The 19,275-nt window shown below is 36.9% G+C and overlaps 1 protein-coding gene across 2 annotated transcripts in view; it reads left to right on the plus strand.

The window, feature by feature from the left end:
- The window catches only part of ptprq (protein tyrosine phosphatase receptor type Q), a 60,113-nt gene that overhangs the window by 3,875 nt on the left and 36,963 nt on the right, over nucleotides 1–19,275 (plus strand). For both annotated transcript variants that reach the window (XM_066723778.1, XM_066723779.1), the window contains exons 8-21: nucleotides 800–965; nucleotides 1,278–1,538; nucleotides 1,847–2,007; nucleotides 2,825–2,936; nucleotides 3,884–4,110; nucleotides 5,134–5,203; nucleotides 5,319–5,518; nucleotides 8,009–8,249; nucleotides 15,348–15,476; nucleotides 16,647–16,793; nucleotides 17,056–17,222; nucleotides 17,985–18,015; nucleotides 18,791–18,952; nucleotides 19,050–19,229. In XM_066723778.1, coding sequence (XP_066579875.1) covers nucleotides 800–965; nucleotides 1,278–1,538; nucleotides 1,847–2,007; nucleotides 2,825–2,936; nucleotides 3,884–4,110; nucleotides 5,134–5,203; nucleotides 5,319–5,518; nucleotides 8,009–8,249; nucleotides 15,348–15,476; nucleotides 16,647–16,793; nucleotides 17,056–17,222; nucleotides 17,985–18,015; nucleotides 18,791–18,952; nucleotides 19,050–19,229 — 2,254 coding nt within the window. The remainder of the gene's footprint in view (nucleotides 1–799; nucleotides 966–1,277; nucleotides 1,539–1,846; nucleotides 2,008–2,824; nucleotides 2,937–3,883; nucleotides 4,111–5,133; nucleotides 5,204–5,318; nucleotides 5,519–8,008; nucleotides 8,250–15,347; nucleotides 15,477–16,646; nucleotides 16,794–17,055; nucleotides 17,223–17,984; nucleotides 18,016–18,790; nucleotides 18,953–19,049; nucleotides 19,230–19,275) is intronic.

Consider the following 19,275-nt stretch of genomic DNA (forward strand, 5'->3'; position numbering starts at 1 on the left):
AAAAAGACACTTAACGGATGCCCCCTTATAGGGCTAAACTGTCCATATGGTTCCTAAGATACATTTTATAAAGGTTTATTGAGTCCTTGATCATATTCTATAGAGGGGAACGTGTTTTGAGACATCTTGATGCAGGCTGTTGACGAATGATAGTGCTAGAACTCAGTGACAAGTCTCAGCTTACACCTGCCTGTGTGAATTGGACTGGCCCTTTTATAAGGGAATGAGGCCACTTGTTAATGTTTCATGACTAAGGCATTACTGCACAGGTTGCTTAGCAAAGGCAGCCTGCCTGAAAGAGATTGAGTTGCTGATCATTTAAAAATTAATGATCCCTGTCTTACTGGAAAGATCCCCCAGATGATCAAGCGCAATTTGTATCAAGAAAAGACAGTGGTGATCATGTAGAATAGTAGACTGCGAACCATAATGTCTCAAATTCATAAAACTATCAGCACATTAGACATTTTCTTTGAATACCAATCAATGTTGTGGCACTCTTTACACAAACTTTACATTATTCTATTGACTGAACACATTGAAGCACTATTGTTGATAGATAAGTATGAATGACCAGATGAATGACCAAATAATATTGTTTCAGATGAAGGGTGTGATTATTTTAGATTACAGCTGAATAGTATTTGATCCATACATCAGCAGGCAAATACACCGAACAAGCTGTGGCCAGGACACAGAACAATAATTGTACTGTAATAAAATAAACAAATCACAAATATATGACAGCACCTCATTATCTTCATAAAACAGTAATATAATTATTTTGTTTTTGTTTTAGCTCAGCTATGGTTTGTCAACAAGTAAAGAAACACTGTATAAAACAGTGCTCCGCAACAATAGCATCAAGATTAAAGATCTAACTCCTGGAACCGAGTATTGGTTTAAAATCCAGTCTTTACAAGGATCAGATACCAGTATGGCTTTCACAAGAAATGTCATGGCTCGTAAGGATTCTTTCATATTTGTTTTTTTAACATTCTATGTTTAATATAAAAGACTGTTATTCTGTATTTTTAATGTCATAGATTCTTTTTAGCCTTTTATTTACACAGGCTGGTTTATAATACTGAAACTTGCAAATACACTTGATTTGTTCTTTGAAAAATATTGCCCCCTTCCTTTCCTACTTTACTGTTTTTTTTTTTAAATTGAAAGTGTAATACAAACCTCTGGAACTCAATGAATTAGCTGAATATATGTGTGATACCAATGAGACTTAACGTTTGTCTTTTGTCAAAACAAAAATCTTTTCCCAGGGCCTGCTGGGATATGTTCTCTGTCCCTGACATACGTTAACAAATCAACTGTTGAAATAACGTGGAAATCGAGTCCTGGGAAATTTGACTATTACAAACTCGGCATTCTGAACACTTCCTTTTTTCATGAAGTAAACATTTCTGTAGAAAGCCTACATTACACACTTTCAGGCCTAGTGCCTGGGAACATCTACAACATTACAGTGGAGAGAGTCAGGGAAGGGATCTCTGGGATGGCTGCGTTCGTGACTGTGGTCACAGGTGGGGAAATATAAATATGTTGTTTTTTAAGTGGATATGCAACCAAAAAGTATTGCAGTTTGTTTCAGCTGTTGTCTCAACTATAAATTCAATTTTAAATGACCCAAGGTTTGGACATAGAATTATTTTTATAATTTTTTTTTTTTTTTTAATCTATCTATCTGTCTATCTTCATGCAAAGTAAAGGAGGTTTAAATACTGTTCAAGCTCTGAAGTAATTGCTTAGTGGAAGACAAATCTAATTAAAATGTAAGTTTATTCACACATTTACTGCATATAGATGCGTTTTTTTCTACATTATTTTGAAGAACCTGAAAGTCCACAGGAAGTCCAGGTCACCAATATCTCTTCCGATGGCTTTTCCCTGCGCTGGAGTGCGCCACATGGACGTGTGGACAGATACCAAGTGGACCTCACTCCCGAAGAAGGCATTGTTACCATCTTTAATCTTGGCAGTGGGGAATCTCAGGTAATAGAGCGTGTTTCTAAAAACGCTTTTGTTTATACAGCACTCAGCCCGAGGAGCTCTTACTAGTCAGGCACGTACCCTGGATGACAGCAGTAGCCTCTTAATGTAATTTATTGGCACACATGCGGATATACTCAGCAAACCTCAACAGCTACATCTCGTTCAGACGTATGGCCAGTCCTGCAAATGTCTTAAACAATAACAACTTCTCCCTTCTGGCACTTGCCCTGCCAGGTGTTGAGTGTGAAGAGTAATAGGGGACGAGGGGAAGGGCAGTGCTATTGAGTGATAGGGCTCATTATTTATGACGCAGCGATGTGCCAGGGCCATGTTTAAATCTTTAATGTGGTATGCCTTTTTGGAGTTTGGCTGTTACTGAACAGCAGCAAAAGCTAATTCATCTCGATGACATTCATAATCCTCTAATGATGCCTTTTATCAGAGCGCTGCTTATAGCTATTGGGCTGGAATGTGTAACAGCACAGGTATTGTATCTTTTCATTTCGTGTCGAATCTGTTTTGTCATTCTTCGCCTGGCTTTGGGGTATAAACTTTAGAAAGTGAGCAGTGTATGGCTGGAAAGAAGTGTTTAAGTAAGCATGTATGTGCTATGTATTATTATTATTATTATTATTATTATTATTATTATTAATAATAATTAGGTTATATTGTATCAGTTTTTGTACTTTATTTGTATTTATAGGTATACATTTACATATTATTTTATCACAACATTTATAATAATCAACTTGAATTGCACAGAATAAAAAAACTGATACGTTTAATGTTGTTTTGTCTTTTGTTTTTAAATGTGTAGGCTAGTATTACCAGCGCCAAACCCGGGCAGACCTACACAGTTAACATCTCAGCAGTTTCATCCTCAGTGTTCAGCAGCCCTGTTAGTAAAATCGTTGCAACAATTGAAACAAGTAAGTGTTTCTAAATATCACAAGTATAAAGCGATAATTCATGGATTGAAGGTGTATTTTTTATTGGTAGTGTTTAAAGATATCACATACCTGGAGGAATACAGATTAACTGCAAACATTTGAGTATTCATTTTCATAGATGTTTTTATCGCAGACATCACTTGTCTGCCCAATAATTATCCAATAATTGTAGGCTGCTTTCTTTTGTAAGTTAATGCCATAGTTACATGAGAAACAGACAGAGGAATGATGTGTTTGTGGGACCACCAGCCAAGGCAGAGGTACATGGTCTGCTGCACAAAACGGCGAGATTGAGTGTTTTTGAATATAGTTTTTATTTTTTTGAAATTTAAAACCTGAATGTGTTCACTGTTGTGTCCAGGGTTCCTAAAATCCAGGTTTGTTCTCAACTGTTTTCTGCCAAAATAGTTTGCCTTCATCCAATCATGACAGAATAGATAAAAATGTTGGCTTTGGCTGTTTTAAAGCTTTCTGAAATATGAATAAATAAGCACTGAAAAGTAACATTGAAGAGGCTAGTTTGGGTAGAGCAGGTCACCTTTTATTCTATTTATTATTAAACATTTTGTAAATGATTAAATATGTTATGTGTTGTTATGTTTTAAAATTGATAAATTGACATACTGTGGGGTATTTGTATGAAAGAAGCGGCATATTGTTCTGCTATTATGTTCAGCTCTTATAGGACTCTTTAAGAACGTGTCTCATATGTTCTTTCCTGAAATCTTATCAAACTCCAGATCCTTCAGTATTGTTAATGAATGTTCAAAGACATAAGTATTGTCTCTACTATCGCCATGGAAAATATGAACACTTCCTGGTTAAAGTCATAAGTGTTTTATATCTGTAAATAAACATGTACAGTATACTTCCAATGACCATGCTTATATCATGTTTATTAAATGTATCTTAATCTGTGTTTAAAGTTCCAAGTGCTCCCTTCAATCTCGAAGGGGAAAGGGTTGGCTCTACAGGGATCCTGCTGTCCTGGACTGTGCCACTACACCCCAATGGAAAGATTCTGTCCTACGCAATAAAGTACAAAGAAGTCTGCCCATGGCCCGACTCGGATTTTACTCAAGTGTTAACAATCTCTGACATTCCAGAATTTCTTCTCAACACTCTAACTCCTGGATCCACCTATAATATAAAGGTAAATATTCAGGTGGTTAATAGACATCATTAGGAAGTTCATCTTTAAATTTAGTAAAGACAAATTAACATAAGTTGTAATGATAATTGAACCTTAACTGATAAGATAGATAAACAGAACTATGGAAATGGTATTCATTGCTGATGGAATAGGAGGACAAGATTCCAGTATACATTTGTTGTAATTATTGGGTTTTATAGTAGAATTTTCACATTTTTAAGAAAGGAGACATATAAGGGTTATATTTATCCTGTTGTTTTTAATTATTCACCATCATTTAATGAATGAATGAATGAATTAATTATATAGATGTCGGTGGTCTGATAGTCAAATTTTGTTCTCTACAGGGAGAACCAAAAGTTTGGAAGAAAAAACTAACAAGTACATAAAAAAAGTATATATTTATTTTGAGTAATAATGTAATGTTTATAAATATTTATTTACTCATTTAATTATTTTGTATATATATATATATATATATATATATATATATGTATGTATATATATTGAACAAGTAAAAGGCAGATACATGTCTGGGGTTAAAGGATTAACAGGGTTTATCCTAGTATGTTAGGGAGACAATTTTCATGGCAGTAGCAGGAGCTTGTTATGGAATTCAACAGGTATCCATGTATAAAATGTGTCATGTTTGCAAGACTGTACAAATAGCCCTTTCCATAGTAACTGATGGATTCATTAAATGGATAGTAAATTAAAACATTCACTAGCTTCACAGATATGATGTATTTAATTTAATGTTTTGCTTGTTCTGAACATCTGTTAGTTTGATCCAAAAAAGTTTATTTTCTCAAAATGGTTTAAATTCATTTAATCTCTTCTCACAAATGTTTTCCCATTAAATACATTGATTTATTTTTGAGATGTCTTCTTGAGAAAAACATTATAAATATAGATCTCAGTAGTTTTAGAATATATATTTAGCATTGCATGACTTCCACCAGGATTAATCATGATACATTTTGTCCTATTATCTGTGCTCAGTCATGACTTTTGCTTCATTAGGTAGCAGCTGAGAACAACGCAGGCATCGGACTTTTCAGCAACTCGCTTTACTTCAAAACAGCCGAAAGTCGTATGTATCACTGTAAAAGACTGTATTCTATTTATTTATATTATTTCAAAGTATCTTTTGAACCATGACACAAGGCAACATGTATTAATTTGTGTTTATCTCTTTTCTTGTCCAGCTCCTGGCCTTGTTACAAATATCACAGCCTTTGCATACAATCACTCAACTGTAAAGGTTAACTGGTTTCTACCCAAGCGAACAAACGGGCTTATTATTAAGTTTTCAATCAAAGTGAAACATGCAAGAAATGGACAGACTGTAAGAAGCTGGGAAGTCAATGCTGAGGACATCATGAAAGGCTCTTTACCTCACTGTAATGTAAGTACGTCTGTCCATACAGTCAAAAACAGAAGTAATCACCCCGCTGCATAAATCACATTATTTTATTACATTTACAGAATGAAACAGCAATATACATCACAGTGTAATTCACAGTATATAACACAGTATAATTCATGCTTTTAATAAAATTACACATATATATAGATATATATATCATGCATTGACAAGACTAGTCTGAAATGTTTTACCTCTTTGACAAATTGAAACTAATTCATTAATATGAGTGGGTTATAGTGTTATTACTAGTCAATACTCTTCCCTTTGAGAATCTGCTGTCTGTTGGGTGAGGTGCTGGGCTATCCACATCTGGCCTGTTTGACAGATGTGTGTATCATTGCATTAGCACTGAAATGAACCATGTGCACATGAAGACATTTTAAATAACTTGCTAATTCCTTAAGAAAAAAATGTTCACAGTAGTCAGTATCTGGCTTCCAAATGAGGTATTTTAACATGCAATCTCTTTCTCACAATTCTGAATAAATACCAAATGGATTGTTACGAAAAATGTTCACAGTGACACAAAGCTCCCTTGATGTTTCCCAATCTGCTCTGCAATAACATAAAAAGTGATTGTGGCTTCCTTCCAAAATTTGTTTTCATTTTGCCCTTAAGCTTGTAACTTTTGCAAATGACTCAGCTCATTATCCGAAACTGATTACTCTTTAATGAGTAAACAAATTCTAGTTACAAAAGGAATTAGTTAATTGCCCCTTATTGACTTATCTGAGATCTTTAAGCACGGAAACCCTACTAACAACTGCCCTTTCAGAGCAAGCTAGTAGTTGGACAAAAAGCTTTGACTATGCATTAGGAACATTGAAAAGTAGGACATTAATAGGTGCAATGCTTTACACTATTCATACAACTACTGTTTAGTTAGAGGACATTTAATAAAGACCCATGGTTTGACCTTATTGGTTTAAAATATTTATACGACAAATCAAATTCAGTTGGAACCCATTTTTTTAGTGCACAACTTATATCATATTCCCAGGGGCCTTTAGATGGGAAGTAACAACAAAAGATGGCCAGCTTATGTTTCTAGTGTGTGAGCTTATCAGTTTTAAGAATGATTGACTGATTGTCAGAAAAAAGTTAATCCCAGGTGAAAAGGTTACAGCTAATTTGTTTTATTGTTGTAATTAATCTGTATTGACATATAGATAATGATGACTGAACTTGAAAGTAATGTTTGTACCACTCCAAATTAAGCGTGTGAACTTAAAACCGCTATACTAATCCTTTAAAACGAATTGACGATACATGCCATTTTAATGGGTATATATTGTGTTAAATGTCATTGCAATATGACACAGCTAAATACTGTTTTGGGTTCACAGTTACCAGTTGGAGATATAAATACAGATGGGTGACAAATTAAAGGAAAAACTTGAATAAATGAGTGGAGGAACATAACGAATGCAGATGCCTGCAAACAGGTGTACTGCATGATACAATTAAGCAGTTAACATCCTATCATGCTCTGTGGCATGTATAAAAATGCTGAGCAGGCTCAGGTGACCTCGATGTTGGATCAAGATGGCAAGAGGAAAGGATCTAAGTGACTTTGAAAGAGGGGTCATTATTGGGGCATGAATGGCAGGAGCTTCAGTCACACAGATGCTCAACTGGCTCGTGTTCTGGACAAGTGTGCGAGTGCATGTGTGAGACACCAAGAGAACGGTACAGGCCCAACTGTTTGACCCCTACAGTGAGGGGGTCCGGAGGCTCTGTTATGCTGTGGGGGGCATTTTCCTGGCATGGTTTGTGTCCACTTGTCCCCTTAGAGGGAAAGGTCACTGCAAATCATGACAAAGTTATTCTGAGTGATCACCTTTATCCTATGGTGACACATTTCTAACCTGATGGGAGTGGTCTCTCCCAGGATGACAATGCCCCCATCCACAGGGCACGAGGGCTCACTGAATGGTTTGACGAGTATGAAAATTATGTGAATCATATGCTATGCCTTCCCCGTCACCACATCTCAACCCAATTGAACACCGGTGGGAGATTTTGGACTGACATGTTAGACAGCGCTGTCCACCACCATCATCAAAACCCCAAATGAGGGAATATCTTTTGTAAGAATGGTGTTCATCCCTCCAGTAGAGTCCAGAGACTCGTACAATCTGTGCCAAGAGCATTGAAGCTGTTCTGGCAGCTCGTAACACCTTACTGAGATATTTTATGTTGGTTTTTCCTCTAATTTGTCACTTGTCTGTATGCATGGCTCAAATCCTGTCACATTGAATTCTGTTTCAGCTCATAATTAGGTAATTACAATTTAAAACATATTTTAGTACAAGTCTTTATAATATTTTAATTCAAACAGCACACAGTTCCTTCATATCAAAGGAGTCCAACAGCATTGTTTGGTGAGATGAAGAGTTGTTATTCATTAAAATGAAGATCAGCCACTGCATTTGAATCCACTATTATATTTATTGTATTGTATAACAGGATGCGGCCGAAATCCTGTCCAGGAGCACTCCCAGCCCCTCGGTGTCTTCTCTCCTGACCTCTGCCTCTTCCCCGTCCACCATGCTCTCGGCCATCCCATCCTCATCCTCCTGGGTCAAGCCCATCAGCGTGGTGGTGGACCAGCTGAAATCGTACACGGCCTATGTGTTCGAAGTGTCAGCATTCACCAGTGACGGCGAGGGACAGATTGCCAGCTACATGGTCCGCATGCCAGAATCAGGTAACTTTCCAGTCATCCGTCAAGCCATCCTTTCAAGCCGCAGGAACAGGACAGAATAGGTAATTGTGTACAGTGATGACATGCGGATTCAGAGACGTGTTTCGAGAATTTGTCAGGCCGCACCGCTGCAGGAAGTTGGCCGAGTCTGACTTTTATAGACACCCACTGGAATGAATCCAGGGCAGACAGGTTGACAGAAAAGTTATGCTATGCTGCGTTTTCCTAGGCACTGGAGAAATGTGACTTAAACGTCCCCATTCATCTAATAAACATATGCTGTGCGTAATAAAAAGTGATATGTTTTAATCTGTATAATGTAGTTTTATTGGCGATGAGAAATTAGTATATTTTATTCCTTTCATTAAAGGAACAGAAAAAAAATACTAATTAATATTGCGGTCTTGTATTTAGAGCACCATTTAGTTGGTGTTAAATATGTTCCTTGAAGGAAATAAAATGCATAATGCTCATGAAACAATTTAATTTAAGTTCTGCTTTTAGGCACACAATAGCTTCATTTATAATAATACAGAACACAATTCACACAGATATCCGACATGCATTTGAATTAATTTGTAAGAATCTAAACCACAAGAGAAAAATTATTATGCTATTTCATTTGGCAGGACTGAAGCTATTAAGAATTTCGACAAAAGGATTTTGAAATTCATTGGTAGAACCAGATTCTTTAATTCTGCGCTTGCCTCTGAATGTGACCTCTTTATTTTGAGCTTAACTGGAAATAGTGTATCAGGTTGATGTGGTTGATTCTGCTTAGTCCTAAATAAATTATTTACGTCTTTATGTCACAACAAGTCTTTGGTAGATTAATTGACTAAAGTTTTAGCTGATATTTCCATTGGTCTTCGTACCTGCTATCCTTCTGCAAAGCATCTGCTACAGGTTTAAGGTTATAAAACTCTTAGAAATATTATTATATATTTTTTTGCAGTTAATAGAAAAGTGTATTTGTATTTTTCTAGCTCAATTTATGCTCTTGTTGGGGACTGTGTAAAGTACTACACAGATACCATTTAAGACATAGAAGTCAGCCAATGCAGTACCATAGACTGAAGAGCAATCAATATGTTTGTGACTGGGTCAAATAATCAAGTGTGCTCAATACCAGATTTAGAAAAAACATAAATAGAGATAAAGGTTGACTGGACGGACATAATATAGTCTAGTCAAATCTCTAGTGTTTGACTTTGTTCCCCCTCAGTGTAACAGAAGGACCCATGTGTACTTAGAATCAGTGATACTGTGGTTTCTTAAAAGGACACGTTCTGAATGATCCTGCTTAATAAAGGAAACAGGATGGGCTTCAATGACAGTTTTATCCCTGATGCAACCGGTTGACATTTAAATGCCAGCCTGTGGTGATTAAGCCAAAGAATAAAAAGAGCTGGGCACCTGTGAAGGACAATTTCTGGCACTGAGTGAGTGAAATAAGCAGGATATATTAGCCTTATGGGGTATTCTGCACATAAACCCGAAACCTGATGCCTTTAAGCAGGAATGAAAGTACTTTACCAGGACAAAGAGGAATTCACATTGCATCAACTCTTAGAGGCACAAACACAAAGTGTGTTGGCAGGCTTTGCTGTAATGTGACTCAACACAGATATGTGTCTTTAAGGCACCTGCTGAAGGTCTCACTGCACCTTGCCTTCCCTTCAGTCAGGTGAACTCCATGTTCATTTTCATATGAATTGTGCAGCAATGATAGAGTCTGGCAGTTCCTTTTAATTAAATACCTCAGTTGACCCTCAGCTTTAATAAATCACTTTGAGATCTCAATGATAGATTATAATATATACTCTTTATTTGTCTCACTTCCATTCCGTTCACAATTCTTATATAAACATTTACATTCTGGTTTGAATACTTGTTGGTAAAAATTCAATACCTTTTCTCATATATGGTCATTCAGTGTGTGACAAGTTTTTTATTTTGGTGCCTTCAAATATTACTTGCCACCCCAAAAATACACCTGCCTAACTGTCCAACCCTGCGATGGTTATACAGGGTTATGACATTTTCACTTAAGCCTGCCCAACAGAACTGGACACCTGCAGCAGTCCCTTATGTTGAACCATATCATTGAATTATGATTTGTTTCAAGGTAAGCTTTGCTTTTAAATGTTTTATTTTGTATCACTGGATTGTTTTTAAATATACATTTTGACATTTAATCACATAGGCTTCTACTGCTTTCATTGCTGAAAATATCTATCGGGCTATTTAGGAAATTATTTTTGATTTAGGAAAGATTACTTTTAAACCTTGGCATTATACCCTTATGGATCTTTTTTGTTGATTTCCATTTTCAAATCCAGGAAGGTATTTGGAATGAAATCAAGAAGTATGTATCCAGTACAGCAAGGCCTAACTTTTAAGTGGGGATGACCTTGTGGAATAAATAGTTGGTCATATCAGATTAATTCCATTAAAAGCCAGACGTACAGCTCTGGAAAAAAAGACACCACTGCAAAATTATCAGTTTCTCTGGTTTTACTAGTTATAGGTATGTGTTTGGGTAAAATTAACATTTTTGGTTTATTCTATAAACAACTGACAACATTTCTCCCAAATTCCAAATAAAAATATTGTCATTTTAGAGCATTTATTTGCAGAAAATTATGACAAAAAGGACAAAAGACAAAAGACAAAAAGATGCAGTGTTGTCAGACCTCGAATAATGCAAAGAACATAAATTAATATTCATTTGAATTCATATTCAACAACACAATACTAATGTTTTAACTTTGGAAGAGTTCAGAAATCAATATTTGGTGGAATAACCCTGATTTTCAAATCACAGCTTTCATGCGTCTTGGTGTGCGCTCCGCCAGTCTTTCACAATGATGTTGGGTGACTTTATGCCACTCCTGGCTCAAAAATTCAAGCAGCTCGGCTTTGTTTGATGGCTTGTCACCATCCATCTTCCTCTTAATCACATTCCAGAGGTTTTCAATTGGGTTCAGGTCTGGAGATTGGGCTGGCCATGACAAGGTCTTGATCTAGTGATCCTCCATCCACACCTTGATTGACCTGGCTGTGTGGCATGGAGCATTGACCTGCTGGAAAAAAACAATCCTCAGAGTTGGGGAACATTGTCAGAGCAGAAGGAAGCAAGTTTTCTTCCAGGACAACCTTGATTCCAGTATGTTGCTTGCTTCATGCATCCTTCACAAAGACAAATCTGCCCGATTCCAGCCTTGCTGAAGCACCCCCAGATCATCACCGATCCTCCAACAAATTTCACAGTGGGCGCGAGACACTGTGGCTTGTAGGCCTCTCCAGGTCTCCGTCTAACCATTAGACGGCCAGGTGTTGGGCAAAGCTGAAAATTGGACTCAGAGAAGATGACCTTACTCCAGTCCTCTATGGTCCAATCCTGATGGTCTTTTGCAAACCTCAGCTTCGCTCTTCTTTGCTTCTCACTGATGAAGGGCTTTTTTCTAGCTTTGCATTACTTCAGCCCTGCCCCTAGGAGTCTGTTTCGAACCGTCCTCGCCATGCACTTCACCCCAGCTGCCGTTTGCCATTCTTTTTGTAGGTCACTTGATGTCATTCTACAGTTGTTGAGTGACATTCAAATGAGTTGGCGGTCAACCCAGTCAGTGGAGAGTCGTTTCGCCCTCTGCCGGTCTGTAGCTTTGTTGCCCCCAATGTCTGCTGCTTGACCTTGTTCTTATGAACCGCTGTCTTTTAATTTTAAGGATGGAAGCAACCCGACGCTCACTGTAACCCTCTGCCAGTAAAGCCAGAATTGAACCCTTATTTTCCTCACTCAAATCTTTCCTTTTCAACTCTTTTGGCAGGGTCAATAGTTATTTTTGTATTCCCATTACTTTTGAGGTACTACTAGCACTGTTTTTGCCATCCAGCTGGTCCTATTCAAGAGGATAGTGATGACCACAGCAGTGGTTTTTATACTTTTCCTCGTTAAATAAGATTTGGTTCAGGTGATCACCTAATCAGTAGCTCATTCAGTAGAATGAGGTGTGACTGTGCTGGAATTCAACAGACACTGGAATGGAATGGCTGCCATACATGTAGAGATGCTGATTTAAGAAACATTTGCAGTGCTCTCTTAATTTTTTCCAGAGCTGTATTTATGTTGTAACATACCTTTTCAAAAATATAATTGACATAATTGAATTACTCTCACTGTCTGATGTGCCTGGGGCAATATCTTATTTTTTTACTTAAAGGTCTTGTTGGCATTTATTCTCATAAGTTCTCATCAGTTTTTAATGAAGATATCCATCAGTTTAATTCAGTGAATTCAATTGTCAGTTTGTTTCTTTAACTTATTGATTTACTTCCGTAACTTCTGTCATTTTACAGTAGTGAAGATATGTAGAGTTTGAAGTTTGAACCTTATGTAAGAAAAAAGATGGATATAGAAAAGTATTTCAATTTTTAACTATTATTTTTGTCAAATACATCACTGTTATTTTGCTCATGTAAGCAGCTTCCTAGCATCAGAAGATTATTAGATAGGGTGTTGCCTGTGTTTTTCCTGATAATACAAAGTGAATAATTATGTTCACATTAAATATACTTTACATGTATCTGCTTAAAGAAAAAACGTATATTATTTCTAATTGTAAATCAATACATTGAGATACATACCTTCTATACCACTCCTTAAGAGGTAAGATTTGTAAGATTGATTATGCAATGTTTAAAAATGTAAGGCATGTCAAGAAAAATGAAAGACAAATGCCTTAGGAATTTTTTATCAAAGTCAAGTATTTTTTCCAAGTACAAACTGCAATAATTCTTTCAATAAATTAGGGTGTGTTGTGAACTTGTAACTGGCACACTTAGTTGTTTAACCTTAATATTAACAATGATTTAGTAGAAGGGGAAAAAATAAACGTAAGCAGTGCCAAGAAACAGAGTAAGCTCCTCTCAGAAGGTCGAGCTATTGCAACGGAGTGAACAAAGCCTTTTTGTCAGAGTATGAAACATGATTTCTACTTGGTGGAAAGCAGTAGCTACTATTTCGTCATTTATTTACTGTATTATCAATCAGTTAATCCCTTTTTCGAACATCTAAAATGACTATAATTGCCAATACAGATGCTTCAGCTGCGGAATGCCTATCATTGTATCAATATTCAAACATCCTGAGGATACAGGGAGTATAATTCCCGCAAGGTGATCCACACCTTAATCTATTCCATACAGAAGGTATATTTGTCTACATATTGTTATCACTATAATCCTCTATTAGTATCAGTTTTAATATTAATATGGTCTGAAATATCTGAATGTGAGAGGAAGCTTAAAGTCGGTTCGAGGCATCTGCGATTATACTGAGAAGCCAGAATTTTAGCTACGATAATTTGTGCTCCTTTTTCATTACATAGAATTAAGTATCAGCATCCTTCCTACTTTTTGCGTAATTGTCAAAGATACAGTCGTAACAATCCGCAATGTCCAATCAATAATTAAATGCCAGTGAATAATATTACTATGCATGATTTAGAATTGAACAGAAAGTTCATCCAAACACACGGTCCCTGTTTACGAAGTTTAGGTGGTTCTACTGAACCCAAAATTAAAACAATTTAAACTATTGTCCTTGCATTTTTTATATAATTGGGCTTTGTTCATTTGAATTCAGCTGAAACATATTGTCATGAATATTCTGACTAAAAAAAGGTTTTCTTACTTTTCTTACAGTATTTGGTCGAAGTCAAAGGAGTGTCAATTATGAATACAGAAAGGGGAAAATAGAGAAATGACTGGAACTTAGCTTCATATACAGGCTCAAATTTGTTTCACACTAATACCAACAAAACAGATCTGAAACTGAAGTGCACCAACTCTACTGCTTTACATTTTCACCTGAAATGTAAAGTAGACGTGTTTTTTCTGCGTTCTCTTCCTGAGTGCAGGAGGGTAAATAAGCTTTCTCCGAAATCGAGGTTTTAGTGTAGGAGAGTGAGTGTTTCCACGGCGTGCTTCTGATTCCCCGGTGCCCTGATGTTGATGGACAGCAGTGGTGTGCTACATATTCATGACCTCTCTGCAGTGAGAGGAGAGAAAGTTTTGTCCGCCATGCATATGGAAAAGAATGGCAGGAATGTTATCATTCACGAGGAGCTTGGGAAATGAAGCAAGACACTTTGAAATTGAGTTTCTTGTTTGCCATTGTAACTGTCCTGTGTAGAGAGGGTAAGTAAGAGCGAACACTTTTTATTTTAGCAGTTGTTACTTAGTGTTGGTCTGTAAACATTTTTCTACTTTTCTTTACTTTATATTGTATTGTAACTAACCTGAATATCTGTAAACTTGATGGTATAATACCATATATATATCCTGGTTATTTTAACATGCTGTCTTTGTATGTATTTTAGTTTGTGTAGAAGGCTAATAGGCCAGTATGCTGCACACATCTTGAAGTGTAGTCATAGCCTTTCATTTTACACCCTACCTTGCTGGCACGTAATCATGTATTATTGTGTAATTTTCCATCGCACAATCCGCTTGTAGCATGTAGGGTAGGCCTGAGATTTCATTTTATTTTGGCTTATACCATTGCTCTCTGCTTTATGGTTATGAACGCAATAACCTGTCAGTTCCTATAAGCATGGTATTGTTGTCTTGTCTTAAATATTTTTTTTCTCAATTATATACTTAAAAAAATTATAGTGAATATTTCCTTTTCAGCATGAACATGCAATTATTTTTGACAGACTGAGGCTAAAATGTTCTTATTGCAGAAAAGTTCAAATTAGCAACTGCTTAGAATACAGTATTTGTCAGCTGAGAGAATTCATAACTAAAATGAAACTTCTCTTTTAGAGAAGAGTAAGTAGCAAAACATGTATCAGCTTTCCATAATATTCGTGGATAACCATACAAACTCAGACAGAACTGTAAACAACCCATTATAATTATTCAAAATAATCATAATGATGGCGAACACAACTCAGCTGTCACTCTGTATCCCTGAGTTATAAAATCAAATGGATATAAACAATACGTTTCTGCATATTGCTGTTCTCCAAAAACATATGAATATTTGCTACATGATTACAATTTTAATTAAATGAATGCTGTATTTTATTACAGCTCCTGAAGACCCACCACAAAACCTTTCGGTGTGGAATATCACGTCAAAGTCTTTCAGTGTGACTTGGGATCCTCCAACCATTGTCACGGGACGGTTCACCTACGTCATTGAGCTGTATGGGCCTTCGGGTGAGTGTAATTCAGCAATCATTTAATGTCTTCGAATGAGTAGAAAATGTGATCGTTCTTTTATCCAGTTTGCAAATGCACCCCAAAAAATTCTGCATTTTTGTACATATTTATTTGGCGTCTGAAGAAACTGAAATTTAAAAGATGTAGTCAACTGAAAGAAATGTATTTATGCTGTATATACAAGAGCTGTGCAGGGAGAGAAGTTTGGGCTTTGCACGGATCCCTGGCCCATCATTTTGTGAACTCAGACCTTAGTGCTGCAGATACTGGTGACATGGGACACACATGTGTTTACAGCCATGATGCTGACCAGCACCCCCCACCCTCAGACTGCTGGCCAATTCTCCTAATTACAAATATTTGGGGCCACTCTCCAGAATCTAGGTCACAAAAAAACAAGTCATGATCCATCTCAGAACCATATGCTAAAAAACCTCTTACACAGTGTAAAATTGCAGTATTATACCATTGTACACTTTTCACATTGCCATAGTCTCTTGCCAATCAATATAATTATCTTATGGCAGGTGAAATACACTACTTAATATGTGGATTTTTATTATTTTAATTTATTTTATTTTATCTACGTTTAGATTTCAAACTTTATATATGTGTGTGTTCAATCCAAATTAAAGAACAATTTTCTGCTGTACAATTAACATCTTCAAATAGATGTCAATGATTGTTTTTTCAGTACCACAATTAGTCTATAAACCTATTATTTAATTAACTCTTCCATCTATTAATGAGCTTTAACAAACAATAAACAGGTTAAGTTTAAGTATTAGCATTTTCATCCGTATTGTCTGCAGTTCTGGCATAGCTTAAGCATTACTGGGGAGTCACAAAAAAAAAGCAGCTCTCATTGGAGCGCTAGCATCATTATTATGGGTACTGCTCTGTAATTTACGAATGGAAATCCTATTAATTACACCTGTTATTCCCTTTTATAGAGCTGTGCTTACAAGAACTTGTGTTCGAGCTTTAATATTTAATAGCTTAATCTACCACTTCACACGTTTTGTTTTACGAACTACCAAAACGTAGTTATATATTAGTGTTGTAAAATAAATAAAGACATTACAAAAGAAATGTAAAATAAAAATATTGAAATGATCAATTATTTGTAGCGTGGCAATTTACTGTGTTTACTGTTTATAATTTCAGGGTATATCTTTGAGAACAACACCAGCGATTTCAAATTAATGTATTTTGGTCTGACGCCTTATACAACGTATACAGTGAGTGTTCGTGCAAAATCTGCTGGAGCACTGGGGCCAAACGCTAATTCAACTGTGTTAACTCCAGCAGAAGGTTGGTATTGGACTATCATAATTATGTAATTTGTGATGAAATCCTACTGTATATCCTTTAAAACTATTACGTTTCTACGCCTAACTCTAGTGACCCCTTGTGTCCATCATATTAAACAGGTCATGCTTCACCAGTAGATGGCATTAGGAGACAATTCAGGAGATAGCAAGCGCTATTAACTGATTTTAGATACTATTGGCATACCTATTCCCTAATGTGTTGTCTATTGTAGTCATTCACTTTATTTGTGTATTCGTTTTAGCTCCCAGTGCTGTGATTGAGCTGAAGGCAACAGTCCTTGATTCAACATCTGTGAAGCTGTCATGGAAAAGTCCACATCATCCGAATGGAATAATAACCCAGTACAAGATTGTGGTTTCGACAAAAACAGAAATTGTGCAAACCATCACTCTCAGAGGAAAAGTAAAGGTATCTCTCACTGATTCTCCCCTTGACATTGATGTGGTTTAATAATGCTTACTATATGTAGGTATATATAATAATAATAATAATAATAATAATAATAATAATAAGCTAAGACAAAGACCTTGATTAGCACTAGTCTAGGACTTCTCTACCTAAAATAATAGTGGGTCGTTCAAGGCTAGTGCTAATCTGGGTCTGTGAAACAGGCCTTTAAGTTGAGCCCAACACTATTGTGTTATATATTTCAAAAGGAGGCAGCATTTTACCATCAATAGAATGGTTATATTCACAGCAATACCATTTTTAAGAATACCTTGTGTATATATATGCAAATTTATGTTACATATAGTTTAACATATATATGGCTGGACTTATCTTAAAGTATAATTTAGGTATAATTGTTAATGAAAGCACAGCTAAGAATATTGCCTGCTATGTTATTATTAATATATATTCATATACCTGACCCTTTTTTCATAACCACTCCTCACTAATAGTACATTATCTTCAATGGCAATACAATCTCGAGTGCAGGCACTGTTTATATAATATGGGTCCATCCATAGAAAGAATTTTAATAAGGAAATCAATTGCTGAAACATATTCTTTGTGTTGCTGTGAACAGCTAAGAAAATACAAATCAAATGATGACAATGCCAGCATGAATGTCTGTATGTGTTGATTTGTTTTCCTATGAAAGGTAGAAAACATAGATTTTGTTCTTGCCAAAGTGGAATATTGATTTGTATTCATCTTTTGTTTTAGGATTTGAACGAGACGACATTAGACGGGGATGGTATGTTTGCGCCACCCTCTGTGAATGAAACCTTGCGTCTGTCCAACCCCACTGAAGGCACGTCTGACTTCAGTCCCTCACCCTCCTCTCCGCCTTCTCCGGTCACACCCTCCTTTGCTTTATCTGCTAAAATACCTCTCTTCACCAACCTGCCCCGCACCACTCCTGACACCGCTGAGCCGAGCACGGTTTCACTCGTCACACAAGCTCCTTTAACATCAGCACCACCTCACACCTCCTCACCCATGGGAACGTCAAGCTCAGCGGTGTCTAACACGGCCTATTCACTGCCCCTCACCGCGTCTGTCAGCGCTCTGCCACCTGGGGGAAACAGGGCTTCCAGACAGGCACGCTTCACCCTCACGTCTTCATCTGGACCTTCATCTGTAGAAACTCTTACCCTGGCGGAGGGGACCATGGGCGTCTCTGCCTTACAGAATAGTCCAACACTCTCTCGTGTCTCGGCATGGGCTGGTGTCTCTACAGATGTACCAACAGGTAAATAAGCCGTAGACATATTGGCCCCTCCAGCGCACAGCTATGAACAGATGGCACCAACCTTCAGATGTGATGATGCCTGTGTTGCGTACACGTTGTCTTTGCATTGCCAGTTTAGCCAAATAAGATATTGTAAATAATTATATATGTCTCAATATTATCAAATGTTTACATCGCGGCACATCTTTCACAAAGCAAAGTAAAAGATACCATTGCCCCGTTTCTTTTCTTGTTTGCCTTCCACGTGACACTTTCAGCCTTTTTTTCCTGTTTACAGATAAAGCTATAAACATTGAAGTGCCAGATATCTCTGCCGATCAGCTATCGTATGTTGTTAAGAACCTCATTCCTTTCACCGAATACACCTTCAGCGTGTCGGCCTCCACCGCTGTGGGTGAGGGCCCAGCCGCCGGCGTCGCAGAGAAAACACGGGAGCAGGGTAGGTATCCTTTGTTCAGCGTCACCGTGCTGATGAAATGATGATGCTTCATTTGTTTCCTTGAAGAATCGCTCTGTAACTTGTTTTTCTCCAATAGTGCCAAGCTCTGTTGAAAACGTTTACTATCAGAACATCAGTTCTACCTCTATTCTGGTGTCTTGGGATCCACCCAGCAATCCCAATGGCAGGATCACTCATTTCACCGTATATGGAATGGATTTACGAACTAAAGAAGCTTTCCAAAAAGTCACGAATGAGACAAGCATTATCCTTTCAGGTAGTTATACGTCTGTCTTTGCTTTGGCTGATTTTATTATTTATGT

Source organism: Amia ocellicauda, chromosome 15 (genome assembly GCF_036373705.1).
Source record: "Amia ocellicauda isolate fAmiCal2 chromosome 15, fAmiCal2.hap1, whole genome shotgun sequence".
Classification (NCBI taxonomy): domain Eukaryota; kingdom Metazoa; phylum Chordata; class Actinopteri; order Amiiformes; family Amiidae; genus Amia; species Amia ocellicauda.